General features: G+C 40.6%; 2 protein-coding genes across 2 annotated transcripts in view; both read left to right on the top strand.

Moving 5' to 3' along the window:
• The first annotated feature begins 40 nt into the window (after nt 1-40).
• On the top strand, nt 41-7,602 carry alad (aminolevulinate dehydratase). Its single transcript, XM_084934707.1, has 12 exons — nt 41-149; nt 1,238-1,363; nt 1,470-1,520; nt 2,353-2,449; nt 2,809-2,944; nt 3,034-3,117; nt 3,311-3,399; nt 5,060-5,115; nt 5,213-5,300; nt 5,391-5,477; nt 5,606-5,735; nt 7,129-7,602. The coding sequence occupies exons 2-12, from the start codon at nt 1,245-1,247 to the stop codon at nt 7,185-7,187; spliced, it is 996 nt and encodes a 331-aa protein (XP_084790833.1). The 5' UTR covers nt 41-149; nt 1,238-1,244; the 3' UTR covers nt 7,188-7,602.
• A 2,307-nt stretch (nt 7,603-9,909) lies between these two features.
• npr2 (natriuretic peptide receptor 2) overlaps nt 9,910-18,987 on the top strand; it is an 89,613-nt gene continuing 80,535 nt past the window's right edge. Inside the window, exon 1 of the mRNA XM_084934704.1 lies at nt 9,910-11,029. Within this exon, the coding sequence (XP_084790830.1) occupies nt 10,333-11,029 (697 nt within the window). The 5' untranslated portion in view covers nt 9,910-10,332. The remainder of the gene's footprint in view (nt 11,030-18,987) is intronic.

The raw sequence follows: 18,987 nt of genomic DNA, 5'->3' as shown, positions 1-18,987 counted from the left end.
AAACGTATAATTATCATAGACAACCTTATTACAAACAGAACTGCAGTCGATAGGTGGCGATAGCACAAAACTAAAATCGACACCACCGAAGAAGGACACAATGTCAGTTGACTTCAGTACGGAGAAGTGAGAAGCTGTTGTCTTGAGAGGTGAGTTTATTGGTGTATTTTAACGTCTGCTCTTTTTTCATGTCTTTTAAAACAACTATAACATATTTATAACATTAGCTGCGGTTAGCGATGATTTCTGTAGTTACCCAGTCAGTAAAAACTATATTTTCTAACTAAACGTGAAGAAGAGAGTACCTGCTCAATGAAAAGCTTGAATTAAAGTTCAGAGAAGAATGACGTCTCATTTAAAGTGCGTTTTTGGCCTTTGCGGTTCTCACTTTGATCATAAACAAGGTTAGAAAATATTTAGTAACTGCGTTAAGATGCCACTATGCGCTTCCTACTGTGGAGTTATTCTTTCTGAAATCATTACATTTTTACATCCTAGATTTTCCTAAAATTTTGTGGTCCAAAGTTTGCACATAAATAATACTTGCTGTGAAATTTTAGCTTCATATATCAATATCAGTTTGTTTTCCTTTTTTTTTTTTTTTTTAAAGACCCGTACCTCCCAAAATGAAAACCTCTACTTACATTTTTGATTGAGCAAACATGATAATTTTATGTTTTGTAGTACAATTTATCAGTAGATGATCTGAAAAAAAAAAATTCTGGAGTTTCTTCATAGTACTCTTATTATAAGACGATAATTTTGGAAAATGTAATTTTTCATTTTAGACCCCTTTTCCAGACCTACTGCCTAGGAGGGGTCTTGTAATTCAGGTTAAGTTAGAAATATACTAAGAAGAATTAAACATTCAAAAGGAACACATGTATTTTTTGAATATATAACAATAAATGTAATAAAACGATTAAGAGTAATGAAAAAGGGATTATTGGCTCATTTCTTGTAGGTAGTCCTGCCAGGCCAAGTCCACATGGCACAGTTACAAGACCGTAACATAACCCTAAGATCTTGTGGTGAAAAGCTGGTTCAGTCTATTAAGATAACATTTCGGAGGCAGCTGTGGCTTGTTGACTCTGCAGTTGGATTGAGCCGAGCTGCTGTTTGAAGAAGCAGCTCCATGCATGCTTGATCAATGTTAACGGTCACCGAGCTGATGGGCAAATGTGTGACAGAGAGGGAATATTTTGGATCTTTGTCACTGATGGTTTCCCTGTTTCAGTGTAAAGATGCAGACGCCTGCAGAATCAATCCTCCACAGTGGCTACTTCCACCCAACCCTAAGATACTGGCAGACCTGCATTGCCGATTTAAGACCTGACAATCTTATCTACCCAATCTTTGTTACGTAAGTCTTAAAATGACTTGGGGTTGACCAGAAGAAGTTTAGGTCAGTACATTCAAATCTTCTCACTCTTGTTATGTGGCCTTCTTCTTCTTCTTCTTTGCTACAGAGATGGTGCAGATGCAGTAGAGCCCATCGGCAGCCTGCCGGGACAAGCCAGGTAAGGTTCACAGCCATCAATAGCATCAAGTCTTCACAGCTGCAGCACCCACTTTCAGAACAGCTTAAAAACCTATTGAAAAAAGAATAATTACATTATAGAAGTGTTCATTTTAACAAAAATCACATGGAGTATGGTGTCACCCTGCAGTTGTGAAACCACTGAGGGTGTAGTCTCCAGATAAAAATAGTCAGGAAGGGCAGAGCCAGAGCCAAACACTGGACCTGGACCGAGATAAGACGAGAATCGTTAGACCTGTACCTCCCAAAATGAAAACCTCTACTTACATTTTTTGGAGCGTCTTGGTAACAAGACATAGAAATGGAAAATTTATTAAAATATCTGTTTACCATGTAAATATTAATGTTTGCATATGTACTAAGTATACCAGATGACAAACACCAATTAGTTAAACTGCAGGAATGACGTGTTGATGACATAAAGTCTTGGATGATCTCTAATTTCCTGCTTCTAAAGTCAGATAAAACTGAGGTTTTTGTACTGGGCCCTTAAAAAAAAAATAATTCAGAAACATGTCAAACCAGATACGTCAGATGGCATGACCTTGGCCTCGAGTAACACTGTGTAGTCTTGGAGTCATTTTTGACCACAATATTTCCTTCAGTGTGCGTATTAAGCATCTATGTAGGACTGCTTTCTTGTATTTGTGCAATATCTCTAAAATTAGAAACCTGTCTCAGAAAGAACTTTAGCTAAACATGAATCATAGTCATTTTTCTTCTATATGTTGTACTTTTTTTCAGGATGTGAATTGGCCTCCTGCAGAAACCTCACTAACAAAAAGCTTTTGTCATTATATTTGTACCTGCAGATATGGAGTGAACAAGCTGGAGGGAATGTTGCGTCCACTTGTGGATAATGGCTTGAAGTGTGTGCTGATTTTTGGTGTCCCGGCTAAAATAGCAAAGGTATGAAGAGCTAAAAACCTCCAGGTAGACTTTTAAAGTCATTTGTTAAAAGTTCATCAGTGAACAGAGACATGACTCGTCTTGTGCTGTGTTCTAGTGTGCTCAGTCTTTTAAATTAGATTTAAAGCTACAGTACGAGGCTATTATTGTGTATTCATTCAGTTTCTGTTGGAAATGATTAGACTGGATTCACTTCGCTGATATTTTGTGCCTGAATGGGAGCAAATTCCTGAAGCCAGAAGCTTTCTGGAAAGCCTGACATCCTGCTATAGCTGGTTGTTACTGCCCGAGGATTTGTACTGACACGACTCAGTTCCCTCACACTTGGACTCGCTGATCTCTCATGCTTCCTCCTTCAGGATGAGAGGGGTTCAGGCGCCGACACCGACGATACACCGGCGGTACTGGCAGTCAAGAAAATCCGATCTTTGTTCCCGGAGCTGCTGGTGGCGTGTGATGTCTGTCTGTGTCCCTACACGTCACACGGACACTGTGGTCAGTGGCTTGTCCTCGTAAAGCAGCCTAAAAAAGTTCATATATTTGTGTTGTCATATTATTTATTTATTTGTTATTTTTCTTTGCAGGCATCCTGAATGATGATGGCACACTGAACAATGATGCCAGCTGTCTGCGTTTGGCTGAAGTAGCGCTGGCGTACGCTCGTGCTGGTAATTCTTTACTTTGTTTTTTCATGATTGTGCTTGTTTTATTAGTGTGACAAACTGGAGCAAGCCTCCTCATCCTCTCCTTTCCTCTTTTTTTTTAAAATTTTATTAATGTAAGGCAAAGTTAAAGCCACACTACACTAGACTACATTTGGTGCACTAATCACTGCGTTGTCTGTTGTATGTTGCTCTGCAGGTTGTCACATCATCGCTCCCTCTGATATGATGGATGGAAGAGTTAGAGCCATAAAACAAGCACTGATTTCCAATGGTTTGGGAAATAAGGTAAATGTACAGGGACTTTTATTAATATTTAAATGCAACTCAGAAACCTGCGACCTAGTCTCATAGTGTGGTTCATCAAAGTATAACCATTCGCCTGTGATCCTACCTTTTACTATTGGGAAAGAATGTGGAAAATGCTAAAAACTGAGAATGATGTTCCCTCCAGAGAATTTCAGAACAGATTTATTCTCCAGGAATAAATCAAGACTCATCAGACCAGGCAACATTCTTCTTCTATTGTCCAATTTTGATCAACCCGTGCAAACTGTAGCCTCAGTAGGGTCTTCTGCTGCTATTGTGCAGAGATGCTCTTCTGCATAACAAATAGTTATTTTTAGTCATTCTTATCAGCTGCAGGAGTATTACACTCATGATACACAGACAGTGACTGGTAATTGGATTATGTCATTGTTATTTTTATATGGTGTTAATTTTGGCAGCAAAGTGTGATTCAGATTTAGTCAGCGCCTTTTAGTCATTATTTAGGCATCTAAATTCTTTTAGTTTTAGTTGACTAAATATTATATGATTTATAGTAGACTACATCCAAGAATTGAATGTTAAAGTTTGTCTGTGAAGGTTCTCAGTCATCCAGGTCATTGTAGTCAAAGGAGCTTTCAAAGAAAAGCGTCTGGACTTCTTTGAGTTGCTTGAAGACGTTTCACCTCTCATCTGAGAAGCTTCTTCAGTTCTAAGGTCAAATGGTGGAGAGTCCCAGATTAAAACCCAGTGGGAGGAACATAGAAGAGCCACCTCCACAGGACAAGACTCAGCAGTCCATCTGCATCTAAAGGACAAAGGTCACGCTTTCGAGGATGCCGATGTTCACATTTTAGACAGAGAGGACAGATGGTTTGAAAGAGGAGTGAAAGAAGCCATCTATGTCCACTGTGAGCGACCATCTTTGAACAGAGGTGGTGGTTTACGACACCAACTCTCTGCCATCTATAATCCAGTTTTGAGTTCCCTCCCCAGACGCCTTAACGCCCACTCACATCTGGGCCATCTGACCTCAGGAAATCGCATGATAAGGTGGGGTCAGGTTTCACAATGAGCTAGAGGACCATCAGGGGGTCCTTTTGTCTGGACCCCTGAACTGAAGAAGCTTCTCGGATGAGAGGTGAAACGTCTTCAAGCAACTTAAAGAAGTCCAGACGCTTTTCTTTGAAAGCTCCTTTGACTAATGTTAAAGTTTGTTTACCAGAAAGAGTTGCGCAACATGGTTTACCAAGAGTCTTCTTTTCCTTGACACCAAATCAAAATGTGTCCATACTTCTACTCTTCTCTTCCTCCCAAGCATTGACATTTTGTCATGTTTCCATGAGGAACGGGGAGCATGGGAACTCCCACCCTGTTTGTCAGGAGCTGATCACATTGTGCGCGTCTGACCTTTCTGCACAATGAGATTACTTCTGATTGGATCACTTCCAAACTCGTCCCGCCTTCCTACACATCTTAATTAGTTGTGATTGGCTCTCGTCTCTCCAAACCGTTTTCATCCTGTTGTTATTCATCTACGAAATTGTCAATACTCTTCATCAGTTTTTGTCCCCGTGCAACAGTTTTTATGTCATCAGGGGGGAAAAAAGGTTCTTGACAAAAACTGTAATAAAATAAAATCTTCTTGAATTTTTTTTTTCTTCTTCTTCTTTGTTTTCAGGTTTCAGTGCTGAGCTACAGTGCAAAGTTTGCTTCTTGCTATTATGGTCCCTTCAGGTAAGTGAACTCCAAACTCCATTGTTAACAGATCAGTCAAGGGGCACTTTGAAGTGAGAAGAGGCCTAACCCCACCCCTTGCTGTGTTCATATACAGGGATGCTGCACAGTCGAAGCCTGCATTCGGGGACAGACGCTGCTATCAGCTGCCTCCTGGCGCGCGAGGGCTCGCCATCAGAGCTGTGGTAAATGATTTGTGGACACGTCTGTTTGGCAAAAAAGTTTTTACGCTCAAACACTTGTTGGGGATCCTGAGCTGTTGGTCTGTGCTGCAGGAGCGAGATGTGAGAGAAGGTGCGGACATGCTGATGGTGAAGCCGGGTCTGCCATATCTGGACATCATGAGGGAAGTCAAAGACAAGGTGAGCAGCTATATTTCATGTACCAGTCCAGTGAGGGTGGGAGAATTCAAATAAAGCATACTTAAAATTCCTTCAGTTAATTAGCAACACTTTAAAATATTAAATGTTCTTTGGTTTCCTCCCCTCAGTTCCCCACTCACCCCTTGGCAGTGTACAATGTGTCTGGGGAGTTTGCTATGATATGGCATGGCGCGCAGGCTGGAGCGTTTGACTTGAAAGCGGCTGTGATGGAGGCCATGACAGCGTTCCGCAGGGCAGGTGAGACCCTCTGACAGTGTTTAATTACCTCAAAGAAAACCTCTTAATGTGCAGAACACTGCGCTTTTAAAGCCCCAGTCTGATGTTACAGGTGCTATTTTTAACCTCTGTTTATGTTTTATTTTTTCAGACAACAGTTGATACAGTTAGGCTAGTAAGTGTTTTGGCAGTGACACTAGTTTACCTGTTTATTTTTTCCTTTGTACTCCACCACAGTGGATTTTAAATCAGCCCATCCAGATGTGCCTGAAGTACAGACTTTCAGCTTTATTTCAAGGGATTTAACGATAGTTAAACTATCTTTTGATAACTTTTGGTCTCTTTACTTTTTACCCCTCAACTGTAAAAAGTATATGGGGTTTTGAGCAACGTGAACACCAAAGTTTGTGAAGTGTGTGACATAAGACTTTCAGATTGATACCATAGGAGTATCTACTAGGAGGCCACTGCCAGTATTTTTTACTTTTAGAGTTATTAAATTTGTGAATACCCTTAAATGACGGCTGGTTTTTACCCCAGAGCAAAAATAAGAAGCTGGTGATCTCTGTACAGGAACGTTTAACATTCACCATCTTGTAAAATATGATCACAAGCTGCTCTGAATCATTTTTCTTTCAATTAGCTAGCTGCTTACTTTTCACGTTGATGCAGTCTGTGGTGAAAGGGACCAGGATGAGTCCACAGCAGTCAGCTGAATTAAGAGGAAGCTAAAGTAACAGCAGAATACAGATAACACATTTAGCTTGACGCAGTCTTTGACTTTCTTGTAAACTGGTAAAGACTGACAGCATCCATCCTGTCTCTCTCTAGCAGCAGTACCTGCAGCATGCAGGGGTGAGTCTAAAGGGAGGCACAGAAGTTACGCTGCTACATGTATTTTAAAGCTTTATTTACTTTTCTTCATCCATTACCTGCTGCTTATTTAGGTCCTTTCATTAGTACAGCACTCTAAGCATAGATTCCCAGCCACTACCTCTATCTCTTCCACCCAACCCGGGTGCTTGGGCATGGCTGTGCTCAGCCTGAAAGTGTGAGGTTGGCCCACCACCTGCAGGAGGAGCTGCAGGGTCTGATGCAGTGTGGTCTAATCCCCAGTTACCAATATAAAGCGCCTTGAGGCGACTGTTGTGATTTGGCGCTATATAAATAAAATTGAATTGAATTAATATATATTTTTATATTAGAAAATATACATCTAATAATGTACTATTCTCATAGATTAGGCTAGCAGTAATTAAATCTGCTTTCTTGTGGGTCAGTAACAATCTGGTCTTCTGGTCTGGGCCCAAGTGAGGGGAAAAATTACATCCAGTTTCTATGTAGCTTTAATTAAGTGTTAGTTCTGCTCTGAATTTGGCTAATATTAATAGCTTCTCCTTGCTCTTTGATGTAGGCGCTGACATCATCATCACCTACTACACACCTCAGCTGCTCACCTGGCTGAAGGAGTGAAGAGAGATGATCTGGACCAGAACAGAGGTGGACCAACTGACAGGGTATGCTCGCTAAAAATCCCTTTAAGGGGCAAAAATGAATAAAATCCACAAATTGTGATCCGTTTTGGGCCTTTTTCTAATGTTTATAGTCAGTTTCATGATAGCAACTCAAATGGCAAACTGCACATGTATCCACTGATTATTTTTAAAGCGAGTTCAGTATCATACATACCTGTCTGAGCTTATCAGGGGCTGATATGGAGCCGAACGCTGAGAGTGTAAAAGCAGATTTTTCATTGTGACTTCTGGGTGTGTAGGATCAGTGTTAAATAAAGTCAGTTTTCTCTACTAACCGTATATCTGTATGAATCATCCTAAAATGTCTGATATATGTGAAGTATTTCCAGAGAAAATAAAGTCATTCACTCGGATCTGTAACTGTGTGTATTATTATTTTTAGTCTTGTTTTTGTTTTTTCCTGCTATGATTACACAAGTAATAGGATTGCACCACTACTCTCATTACATAGGTACTTGATTACATGAGTAATCTGATTATATGAGTACTCTGATTACTGTATTACTCTGATTACCCAAGTACTCAGATTATCTAGTAATCTTATTACCTAAGTACTCTATTACAGTTTTACCCAAGTACACTGATTACCTGAGTAATTTGATTACAATAATTGATTCCAAGCACCGTACCTATGAGAGTAGTGGTGCAATCAGATTACCTGTGTAATCAGAGTACTTGGGTAAGCAGAGTAATCAGATTACCCAAGTACTCTGATTACAGCTTTACTCTGACTACACATTACTGATTACTACCAACTTTTTAGTTACAGCAAGCCACAGACCAAGTCCAGCAATTTATCCAGAAACTTTGTTGTCTAGTAACAAAAATATACTCCTAAAATTGGTGGCTGGCTGGTTGATTTGTTTAACTTAATATCGCTACATAAAGTCAATTGACACCTACTGAGCTTTATTGTTTTTTACTTTTATTTAATTTTCTGAGTTTCATCTTGTTTTCTGGGTGATATCGGAGCAGTAGGAATAATCAGAGCAGAGCGCCTGCAGTGTTTCTGGTCTACGGTGATGATTTTTGAAAGATTATCTCTTAAAGGAAGGTGGCAAACATGCTTCTTTTTCTGTGAGGGTTTTTTTTTTAATTGAATTGTATTTCTAACATACTACTATTCAATAAACATTTCTGTTATAATGATTATGCCAAACACGCAAAATTAATTCCATGGTTGTATTTGCAGCGTATAAACACCTTGACTGCTGTCTTTTGAGTCGCAGAAAAGCTGTTAAATGAATCACGAATGTCTAATTCAAGGTGCTGCAGGGTGGGTAGAGGTGATCACAGCTGGGCAGAAAAAAACCCCTGTAAGAAGCAGCATCAAAACAGCAAACAGCTATTTTAATTGCTGCATATGACCTCTTCCTGCCTCTTCACAAGCCACATTTTAGATTATTTTCTGAGGAGTAAAGTTCCAGCTGAGCAGGAAAAGCCATTAAGGTAGAGTCAAATATCAAAGAGGTGTCAACCTTACTTAGTACAACAATTGCAAAAAAAGTTCTTGATTCCCTCGGACAACTTTAAGAACCTAAAAAAAGAAATCACGTTGACTTTAACTCAAGTGCTTAAGACATCCGTGGGTGCTATAGGAGCACCTATAGGAGGTGCTTGGAAACCCACTGTTTTTGTGTGCACCATTGAACTTTCTATTTTCTTCCATGACTTTTATTTTTTGGATTTTAATCCTTAGTTAGGTGGAACTCAAAACTATCCACTTCTACTGAAAATTAAAAAGATAAGGTGACAGGTGACAGATGTAGGCTGGATGGTTAATCAAAATGTAATGTTAAAAAAGTATAACTGTTCATGTCCCGTACTATACTAACAGCCTGTCTCTGGGGATTTTTTTAATGCCTGGAAAGAATTCTGTGACGTTTTATACAAACACTCATTTTACCAAGTGAATCAAATTTCCGGACTTTGCTGATCCCCAACAAGCAAAACATGGACAAAGAGTATGTTTACTTTACTTACAAACAGGAACAATTTACCCTTCCAAGAGTGTCCCTGTAAATACACAGACTAGTAATGCACATGAGATACAAAGTGAAAAGCAAAAACAATCAAAAATCATAAACTTAAAAGCTAAGGAAAATTAAAAAAAAAAAACCCTGAAAAAGTTGTAGTTTGGGGCCAAAAACAGGAGCAGCAACGTTCAGGTGTAACATCTGCAGACTGAAGTGACTTCACCAGCTCACCTGAAAGACCTTAAATCAGTTTAGTAACACCAGCACCTTAAAACTGGCACAGTTTGAGCAGCCTCAAGAACAGTCCCAAACTTATTCCTTCTAAACACGCTTGCTCTGTAATATGTGACACGGCAGGCAGGGGGCAAGCTAACTCTGCTTTTTAATGGGCTGTTTCGTCATACGCTGCAAAAAATACCAAATATTTTAACAGGCGATTTGACGTGTTTGGATTTGTCATCTTCTGTGAACACTTCACGTGTATAATCGTGACTCAGGGCACTTTCTTCTTCTTCCTGATGCAGTTCGTTTTACTTCATCTTTCCAAGCACATAAGTGACAGTCAGAGTCTGCCGTGTTTCATTTAAGTGGGCACAATGAGGTTTTTTAGATTTCAAATTTATTATAAACTGTATCGGAATCATCTTAAATCAGTGAAACATTAAAAATTACCTGAATAAAGGAAATAAACTGAGACACGCTGATTTATTGACACTGTAGGGCGCACTTCTTGCAGTGTGTGACGTGTGGGGGCCGAGCAGAGGGCTGCTCTGATTTAACTTGGAGTCATCTGGATGTGTGTTATCACTCTCCGAGAGACTGTCAGCGTAAGGATTGCGCAGCGCTGGAAAAGTCACTTTGGAAGTACCACGAGTTCACTAGCGGTGGATTTTTACGCATCGGAGACGCATGGCACAACCGGACTGCCATGACAAGATGACGCATTTACCGACTCTGTGGCACTTGTGATTGAGAAAGAGAGCGAGAGAGAGAGAGAAGGAGACAGAGTGAGGCAGACGGTTTGGTGTCAGGTTGCCACATCCGGCCGTGTCTTCTCTCCAAACAGTGCGCTCTCCGTTGCCGTGCGCTTTCTCTTTGAGACGAGAAATGGGATGCAGAGGCGCGCTGGGATGCTGCGTGCTCGCTGCACTGTCTTGCTGCCTCCTCCCCGGCTGCAGAGGTAACATAACCGTGGCCGTGATGCTCCCGGACAACCACCAGAAGTACCCGTGGGCTCTTCCGCGCGTCTTCCCGGCACTCCTCATGGCGCACGAGGACCTGCACGTCAAACACAAGCTTCTGCTCGACCGCTCCATCAACATCCTGAACTACAGCACGGAGGACCCCGCCGCGGGGTCGTGCGCCGAGAGCCGGGCGCAAGTAGTGGCCGTGGACGCCAAGCTATACATCCGCCCGGACGCCTTCTTCGGACCCGGGTGCGTGTACCCGCTTGCCTCCGTGGGGCGATTCGCATCCCACTGGAAAATCCCGCTAATCACCGCTGGTGGACCCGCGTACGGCTTCGACAAGCGGGAGGAGTACCGGACCATTGTGCGCAGCGGACCGTCCACCACAAAGCTGGGGGACTTTGCCAACGTCCTGCACACGCACTTTAACTGGACGTCCCGGGCAGTGGTGATATTTTACGACCGGCGGCAGGACGACCGGCCGCACTACTTCCTCTCTGAGGGGATTTACCTGAACCTGAAGGAGCAGATGAACATAACAGTGGGGGCCCACCCGTACCAGGAGGACTACAAGTACCACAAGGATGTCATTACTTTTATCAAGGAGAGCGGGAGAAGTAAGTTCATGCTGAGGGAGGTGTGATTAAAAGTTTGAAATCTGGGAAGTTAAAAAACCAACAGAAACAGCAGCTCTAAAAGAGTATGATTAAAAAAAACCCAAAACATTTATTTGTGTGTGTGTGTGTGTGTGTGTGTATCTTTTTTCTGTGCATTTTTATCTTGAAGTAAAGCAGATCTCCAGCTGGATATTATAAAGATAATGTCAGTGGATGGAAAGCGAAATGTCCATCATACTGGATGATCTGCATGGGAAACAATTTGGTTAAGTTTGCCTGCATGCAGATTTATTTCCCAATTGTTTGAGGGGGGAAAAAAATCTATATTCGAAATGATTTAAGTGCATCAGACCGTTGTGGAAATAACTAGATGTCCACAATAGGCATTTTACTTTTTCTCCCAGAATGAGGTCACAGTGAAGTTTTTTCTTAAGAAGATACAAACAGAGGTGGACTGGAATAGGTGCAGGGAAAGCCTGTTTACTCGGGAGTTATTACACAGGAATGTTTAGGCTGTGGGCAGTCTGCTGCTTTGGGTTTATTGCCTTGTGGAGGACCACCACCTGTGTTTTTTAAAGACAGAGAGAGAGGGAGAGAAGTTGTGAGTAAATGTGTGTCCTTGCAGCCAAACAGTGCTGCTTGCTTTGTAATGAGAATATAAAGGAGGCTTACAATCAATTCAGCCTGGTCAATATTTGCTGTGCAGCCAGGTAAGTTAGGTTTATATCAATTATTTAAAAATCATGTGGAGATAAAGTTTCCAAAGAGAAAAAAAATAGCAAAGCTGTTTGAGGGTTTTGCACAGGGACCTGAAAACAGAGACTCCCAGTTCATGCAGTTCAAACTACTACATTACTGTGCAAAAGTCTAAAGCCACCCCCCCATTTGTTCACATTTAGCTGGGAAAATATGAAATTGGTGCACAAATTTATTGAAGCTTGTGCAAACTTACATATAAATACAGTATATAAATCAAAAAAGAGTTTGTATGAGTCTAACAAGCTTGAAAAATCAATATTTGGTGTGACCACATTTGTTCTTCAGCACAGCCTGAACTCTCTTAGGAAAGTTTTCTTCTAATTTCTTTAAGCAGTCTTGTTTTCCACGGCTTCACGAAGACAGTCAGAGCTCTTGGCTGCCTTTTGCTCCATTCTCCATCAAGATAATCTCACACTGCTTCAGTAATTTTGAGATCCGGGCTCTTGGTGAGGCCGATCCATGACTGATAGTGTTCCCTTGTGTGATTTTCTATCCAGTTATGCTTTTACTGCATTGAGAATCTGGCTGGCATCATTTCCATCCTGAAGAGAGCATGTTCCTGTGTTCATCCCGCCATCAAGCTTATCACAATCTCTAACATCCCTCAAACCACGATAGAGCCCCCACCGTGTTTTACAGATGGCTGTAGACACCCACTGTTGTACCTGTCTCCTGACCTCTTCCAAACATTTATCTGAACCAGAAATTTCACATTTGGGTACATCACTTCCTCATACCTGTTGCCACTTTTCACTTCAGTTCTTGTGTAATTTGATGTCCCTCAGTCTTTTCCCACCCTTATAAATGGCTTCTTGACAGCCAGCTGTCCTGAGATCCGTCCCTTAAGTTCTGTGTCCGGTCTTTGTTCTATTGCTATCTCATCTGTTTTAGATAGTGTTTCAGACTTGTCCTCAAAGCTTTTAAGGTCACACAGCATGCTGAGTATGCATATAGAAGTTCTTTAGGAATCAACTTGTTGGGCTCAAAATACTATGTTATGTCTGTTGAACTGTGTTATTATTCACATTTTTATTGCTTAAACTAAAGAAATGAGAACATTATGTGTTTTTTCAACAGGTTGCTGGTAATAAAGTACCCAACGAAGATTATACTTCTTTGCTAAGTTGTCTGTTATGTGTAGACACAACACTGTTTCATCCCTTTAGTTAGGTACCTTTTTTAGTCCTGGAATGATTCGTAGGTCATGTTAAGTGGTTCACCAAATAATAACTTTTTTCTTTTTTCAAAATGGTCAGGTGAAGGACTGGATGGAAAATTAGTGAAAAAGCAGCCAAATGAAAACTTTGAAAGCCCTCTATCACACCTGGAGAACTGCTGCTCAAGATAGGGTTAAAAAAAACTGACAGAAAAGTCTGGCTATATGACTCGAGTCTTTTGCGCAGCACCTTATATAAAATATAGATAAACAACTGAAACTGTTTGCTAAAAGTCCAAACAAAACTGTAATCTAAATTTACTGGATTAATAGTTGAAATGAAGTAACTGGCTAACATTTTCAACATAAAGTTATAAATTAATTAGAATTAAACAGTAAAAACTGAAACTTCTAGCTAAGCTGATGATATAAAGAGCTGTTAAAGCTACAAACCGTACATAAATGGTTGAAATAATAAGCTTACAGCAAAAGTAGCAGCAGTATAGTAATAGTTGCTAGTAGTACAGGAATGGACCCCCGCGACCCTGAAAAGGATAAGCGGAAGCGAATGGATGGATGGATGGATAGTACAGGAATGGTAAGCTATAAGTCGTGCAGATACAGGTTTAAATGAGTTTTCTGAAAATGAAAAATGTTGAAGAGAGACGTATTTTGGAGTCCAGGGCTGTGGGTGTAGAGGAGATGGAAAAGGTTGGGGTCCACTCCACGTTTGATTAAATTATGGGGCATTATGAAACATGAAAACACAGTTTTCCCTCAGTGGAAACAAACAGAAATAAACTGCAGCCAGTAGAAGAGCTGGAACAAGACGATACCAACAATGCCACGGTGTCAGCAGGCTATTAGATAGCCTTAAAGCTTCAACCTTGAAATATTTTGTCCCACTGAAAAAAAAAACAAAAAAACATTCATCTAGACGTCAACAAATCATAATACCGCTATTTCTTTAAAGGCAGCAGAAGGAGGCCTTTAAATCTCTCACCACTCTTCTGTCCTTTACAAACTGGAAATATTATGAGTCCGATTTGATGATTACTGCTCTTGTGAAAATGCATTTGTGTGGTTGAATCTTCTGAGTCTTCTGAATGGTAAGGTTATCATTGGATCAGTTAACACTTTGTTCTTCACTTTAGATAAGATATTAGATCCTAATATCTTATCTAAATATTAAATAATATTAGAATTTCCAACTCTTATTTTTAAGACCCTCAACCCAGTTCTTCATCTGTACAGTCTCATTTGTATTGATATGCGTCGGTGTACAAGAAATAAGTATTTCCCACTTTTTAAGGGATGAAAGAATGCACTTAAAACACTTAAGTTGTATCATTTTAAATACGTTATATATGCATTATTAATTTAAAATATATTATCATTAAGACTATTTGGCTGTATTGAATAAAAACTATGTTGCTAGAAAATAAAAACGACGTGGTTATGCTACAGTCACACAACAGAAAACAGTGGATATTATTGTGACCGTTTGCAACAAACTTGTGATCTCGTTGCCTGTGAAATGGTTGCTTCTAGAATAGTGACGGGTCTGCAACAACTTGCAATCAGTTGCTGTTTTTAAAGTGACTTTGGTGTGTCACGACCAGAGATGGTCTGTAATCCGATTACTTTTTCGAGTAACAAGTAAGGGATTACTATTGCAAAAACGGCAATTAGATTACTGTTACTTTCCCGTAAGCACGCTGCGTTACTGCGTTACTAAAACCGTGATTTTCTTGCGAGAGTGTCTCATGACAATGACGTAAGCGTGTGCCACGTTCTTGGCAACAGCTGTAAGCAGATCAACAATGGATAATATAACGAGTGCGAGAGTGTGAGAGAGTATGAGCGTGCAGCATTTAAAGCGTGGAAGTACTGACCTTACTTTGAGTTTGATTCCGTAAAAAGTGACAAAAACATTAGTGTCCGCTGTTCACTGCGTGGGAAGAAAAATTCTTTTTACAGCGAAAAACCCCCTAAACTTCCGAGCAAGCACCGAGTGCGCTACGACGCAATGGGAAATTCACAGAGAAACTCGTGGGCTGTGTCCCAATTCAGGGTCTGCACGCTTGAAGTACGCGCACTACGCGTACTACGTATGGTGCGTACGAGAAGTGCGGAAGTGAGAGGCTTGTGAAATGGGACGGTCTAGCCTTCGTCGCGCTGTTGAGGTTGCCTAGCAACCATGATACTAACCGCGAGTAACGTTACATACAGCATTGTTTGACAGAAATGAAGGAGAAACAAATGTTTTGTTAGTCATGCATTTTCGTCATGACATCACTTTGATTAGTTGAGTATCTGAGGCTGAGACCACGGGACTGTAAAACATGATTGTTGGGCTTCATTTCTGTACTGAGCAGTCATTTCAAGATTAGTCAGTAAATAACAATTAGTTGTTCATGAGACTAAAATCATCCCACTGTGGTAATGTAAATATAATATGGCCAATATTATAGTATTGTCAGATTATTATGATATAAATATATATATATATATATTTATATATATATATGTATAGAGGCTTTAAAACCAAGTTAACGCTGAAAGTACAAACATCACTAATGTCACACAACTTTGCCGACATGTGGCCAACAGCAATGTTTTAATGTTCTTCATTATTAAACATTCGCACATAAATAAGTGACATCATGTTCAGTACTTACTTTTGACAGTTCACTCTTCGGCCGCTCCCTTCTGCCGTATTTTGCGGCAAAATTATCTACACCCACCGCCGCGCTATGGATTGTGGGATATATGGGACCACGAAGCGTGCACCGGACCACGCTTGATATTTGGGGAAATCGACGGCGCATTTGGAGTATGCATTTGAAGTACACTTCGGATTGGGACAGCCGTCGTCACGTGGCGGTGACGTAATCGCACTTAAAATGCGTACTTCAAGCGCGCAGACCCTGAATTGGGACACAGCCGTGGATTCTTCCACTGATCACTGCGGCACACCTGCACCAGGGTAAACCTTCGCCTACCCCACTCCTGCTATACAGGTGAAAATAGAGCAACAGGACCGCTAGTCTTTGATTTTATTTATTTTCTGCTGTGTTTCATTTGCATTTATTTGAAAGACTGAGTGTAAACACAAAAAACTATTTTATTTTATGTGCTGGAATGTGCAGAAAATAGGTTTAAATGTTGAACAAATTTCTTCCAGTCAGTAAATGTTGCATATAATTTAATTTTTGCTTGATGCATAAAGTTAAAAGATTAAAACTAATAAAACAAGTTTTAAAAAGAGACTTTTCCATTTGATTACATTTTGTATGATGGATTATGTAGAAAAAGTAGAATTGGGCTGAAAGATCTATCGCTTTATCACCTATTTAGGTTGTAAATTGTGTTTTTAAAAAGTAACTAAGTAATTAATTACTTTTGAAAATAAGTAATCAGTAAAGTAACGGGATTACTTTTTTTGGGAAGTAATCAGTAATTAGTTACTGATTACTTTTTTCAAGTAACTTGACCAACACTGGTCACGACGGCATTAAGACGGAGTCAGTGTGCTAATGACAATTAAGTGTTTGTGACAATATGGAAATTAACTGTGATAAATCGGCAAAAAAATCACAAATCTTTTACAGAAATTCACATTAAACAGAATTTTACATAATTATTTGGAAAATGACATAGGTACTTGACAACATCTCTTTTATCTACCATATAAGAAACACAAATTTACTGCAGAGTGTTGGAAATCTGTCTGTTTATAACTTAGATGTCAGTTATTTCCAGATTTGTGCCAAAGAGTCTGAAAATGATTGTGTTCAGACTGAGTCTGTTTACTACGGAGCCCCGGAGGGGACATGGGAGAAAAAAAAATCAAGACGGACTTTTGTGAGATCTCGCAAAACAAACTCGGGATCTCGCAAAACTTTTGCCGGCGTCCGAAGAATGCGGCTCGAAGCCGACCGGGAGGTCGAGACCTACTACAGCCGGGAGGAACACCGCTTTCCTGGCACATCGTGCCTCGACCTCCCGGTCGGCTTCGAGCCGGCGTCCGAAGAATGCGGCTAAAACTTTTGCGAGATCTTGCAAAAGTTTTGCGAGATCCCGAGTTTGTTTTGCGAGATCTCGCAAAAGTTTTGCGAGATCCCGAGTTTGTTTTGCGAGATCTCGCAAAAGTTTTGCGAGATCCCGAGTTTGTTTTGCGAGAGCTCACAAAAGTTTTGCGAGATCCCGAGTTTGTTTTGCGAGAGCTCGCAAAAGTTTTGCGAGATCCCGAGTTAGTTTTGCGAGATCTCGCAAAAGTCCGTCTTAATTTTTTTTTCTCCCATGTCCCCTGCGGGGCTCCGTACAAAACAAACTCGGGATCTCGCAAAACTTTTGCGAGATCTCGCAAAAGTTTTAGCCGCATTCTTCCCGTTAGCTCGAAGCTAATGGGAGGTCGAGACCTCCCGTTAGCTTCGAGCTAATGGGAGGTCGAGACCTACTACAGCCGGGAGGAACACCGCTTTCCCGGCACATCGTGCCTCGACCTCCCGGTCGGCTTCGAGCCGGCGTCCGAAGAATGCGGCTAAAACTTTTGCGAGATCCCGAGTTTGTTTTGCGAGAGCTCGCAAAAGTTTTGCGAGATCCCGAGTTTTTTTGCGAGATCTCGCAAAAGTTTTGCGAGATCTCGCAAAACTTTTGCGAGATCCCGAGTTAGTTTAGCGAGATCTCGCAAAAGTCCGTCTTAATTTTTTTTTTCTCCCATGTCCCCTGCGGGGCTCCGTAGTTTACAGACATGTTGTCCCCTCCACCAGGTAACCTGTGCATTTGCTTTGAAATTGGTAGCACAGGATGATTGAGGGTGTTGCACTCTTAACCTCTGGGTGACCAGTTAGTTGCTGCAACTACTTGCAGTTGGTTGCTGAAAGCAAACATTTCCATTCCGTCACAGAGCAACCAATGATTGCTCTGTTGTCCTGCTTTTACTGTGACGTGACTGAGCCACTCGGTTTAAGCATTTCAGACTCTTTGATTGGCTTCAGGAAATAAAAGCTGCTTTGTAAAAAGTACAATTTGGTGTAAGGCATTAAAGACTCCCTGGTTTGCTTTAAGTAGTGCTGTTTGGTATGACTATTACTATTATTTGTATTTTTAATGCATAATGGGGCCTTTACTGTACATAGGCTTACAACGGCTCATTCTTCTCTCAATTACACATAAATATAAAGCACTTAGATGTCCACAATAATAAGGAAAAAACATACACAGAGTCGAAACAATTTAAAAAAAAAACATAAAATAGAGCATATTGTCTGTTTCTGAATATATTTAAAAATCATAGCACACATGAAATTTAGACTGCAATACTGGTATGTCCAATATACCACCCGGTGCGAGGTGTAGACAAAGAAACCGACTTGGTTAGGTTTAGAATTTGTTTTGATGATTTGGTTAATGCTCATTTAAAAGCAGTTTTCTTGGCTGCCAGTCTCAAAATATGCCTCCTACATTGGTTAAAAAGTAATTTTCACTGTCAAGAAGAAAAACAAAATCATATCCAAGAATACAAACAAATATGTGACTTTTTCTTGACTGTTGCACAGTTTGTAATATGAAGGCTTTGACGTTGAGTGAAGTGTGTTGCATGCGGTCTTTATATTCGGTCTTCAGGAATGTATCCTCATAGTGCTAGTGTATATTTGCAAATTATTCATCTCTCTATAATCGCAGGAACATTTGGACAGAATCACTTTTGGATTAACTCAACAAGTCAGAGCAAAATCTGCTTCAAGCGGTAAATCCTTGAGTATTATGGTTTCTGGCACGGGCAAACAAGCTTTAAACATCTTAATCCGTTGTTACAGTAACAGCATCAACAAATAGTGGGATAAACACAGTGTAAAGGTAGTTCAAGCAGGGAAAGGAGGAGAAACGTGCTGGCAGCTGAAACCCCCACGCACACACCCCAAATAAATTGTGGAGCTGCCACAGTGAGCTGGAGGTCAGAGGAGCTAATGGTTTTGTCAGGGCTTGTTGTGGCTCAGCACTCACTTTTGTCCCGGCAGATATCCTCCGGGCTGTC

This window comes from Perissodus microlepis, chromosome 7, assembly GCF_051167445.1.
Source record: "Perissodus microlepis isolate ML-2025 ecotype Zambia chromosome 7, ASM5116744v1, whole genome shotgun sequence".
In the NCBI taxonomy this organism is placed as follows: domain Eukaryota; kingdom Metazoa; phylum Chordata; class Actinopteri; order Cichliformes; family Cichlidae; genus Perissodus; species Perissodus microlepis.
The sequence above is the reverse complement of the archived record's forward strand: the minus strand, read 5'-3'. Positions and strand labels throughout refer to the sequence as shown.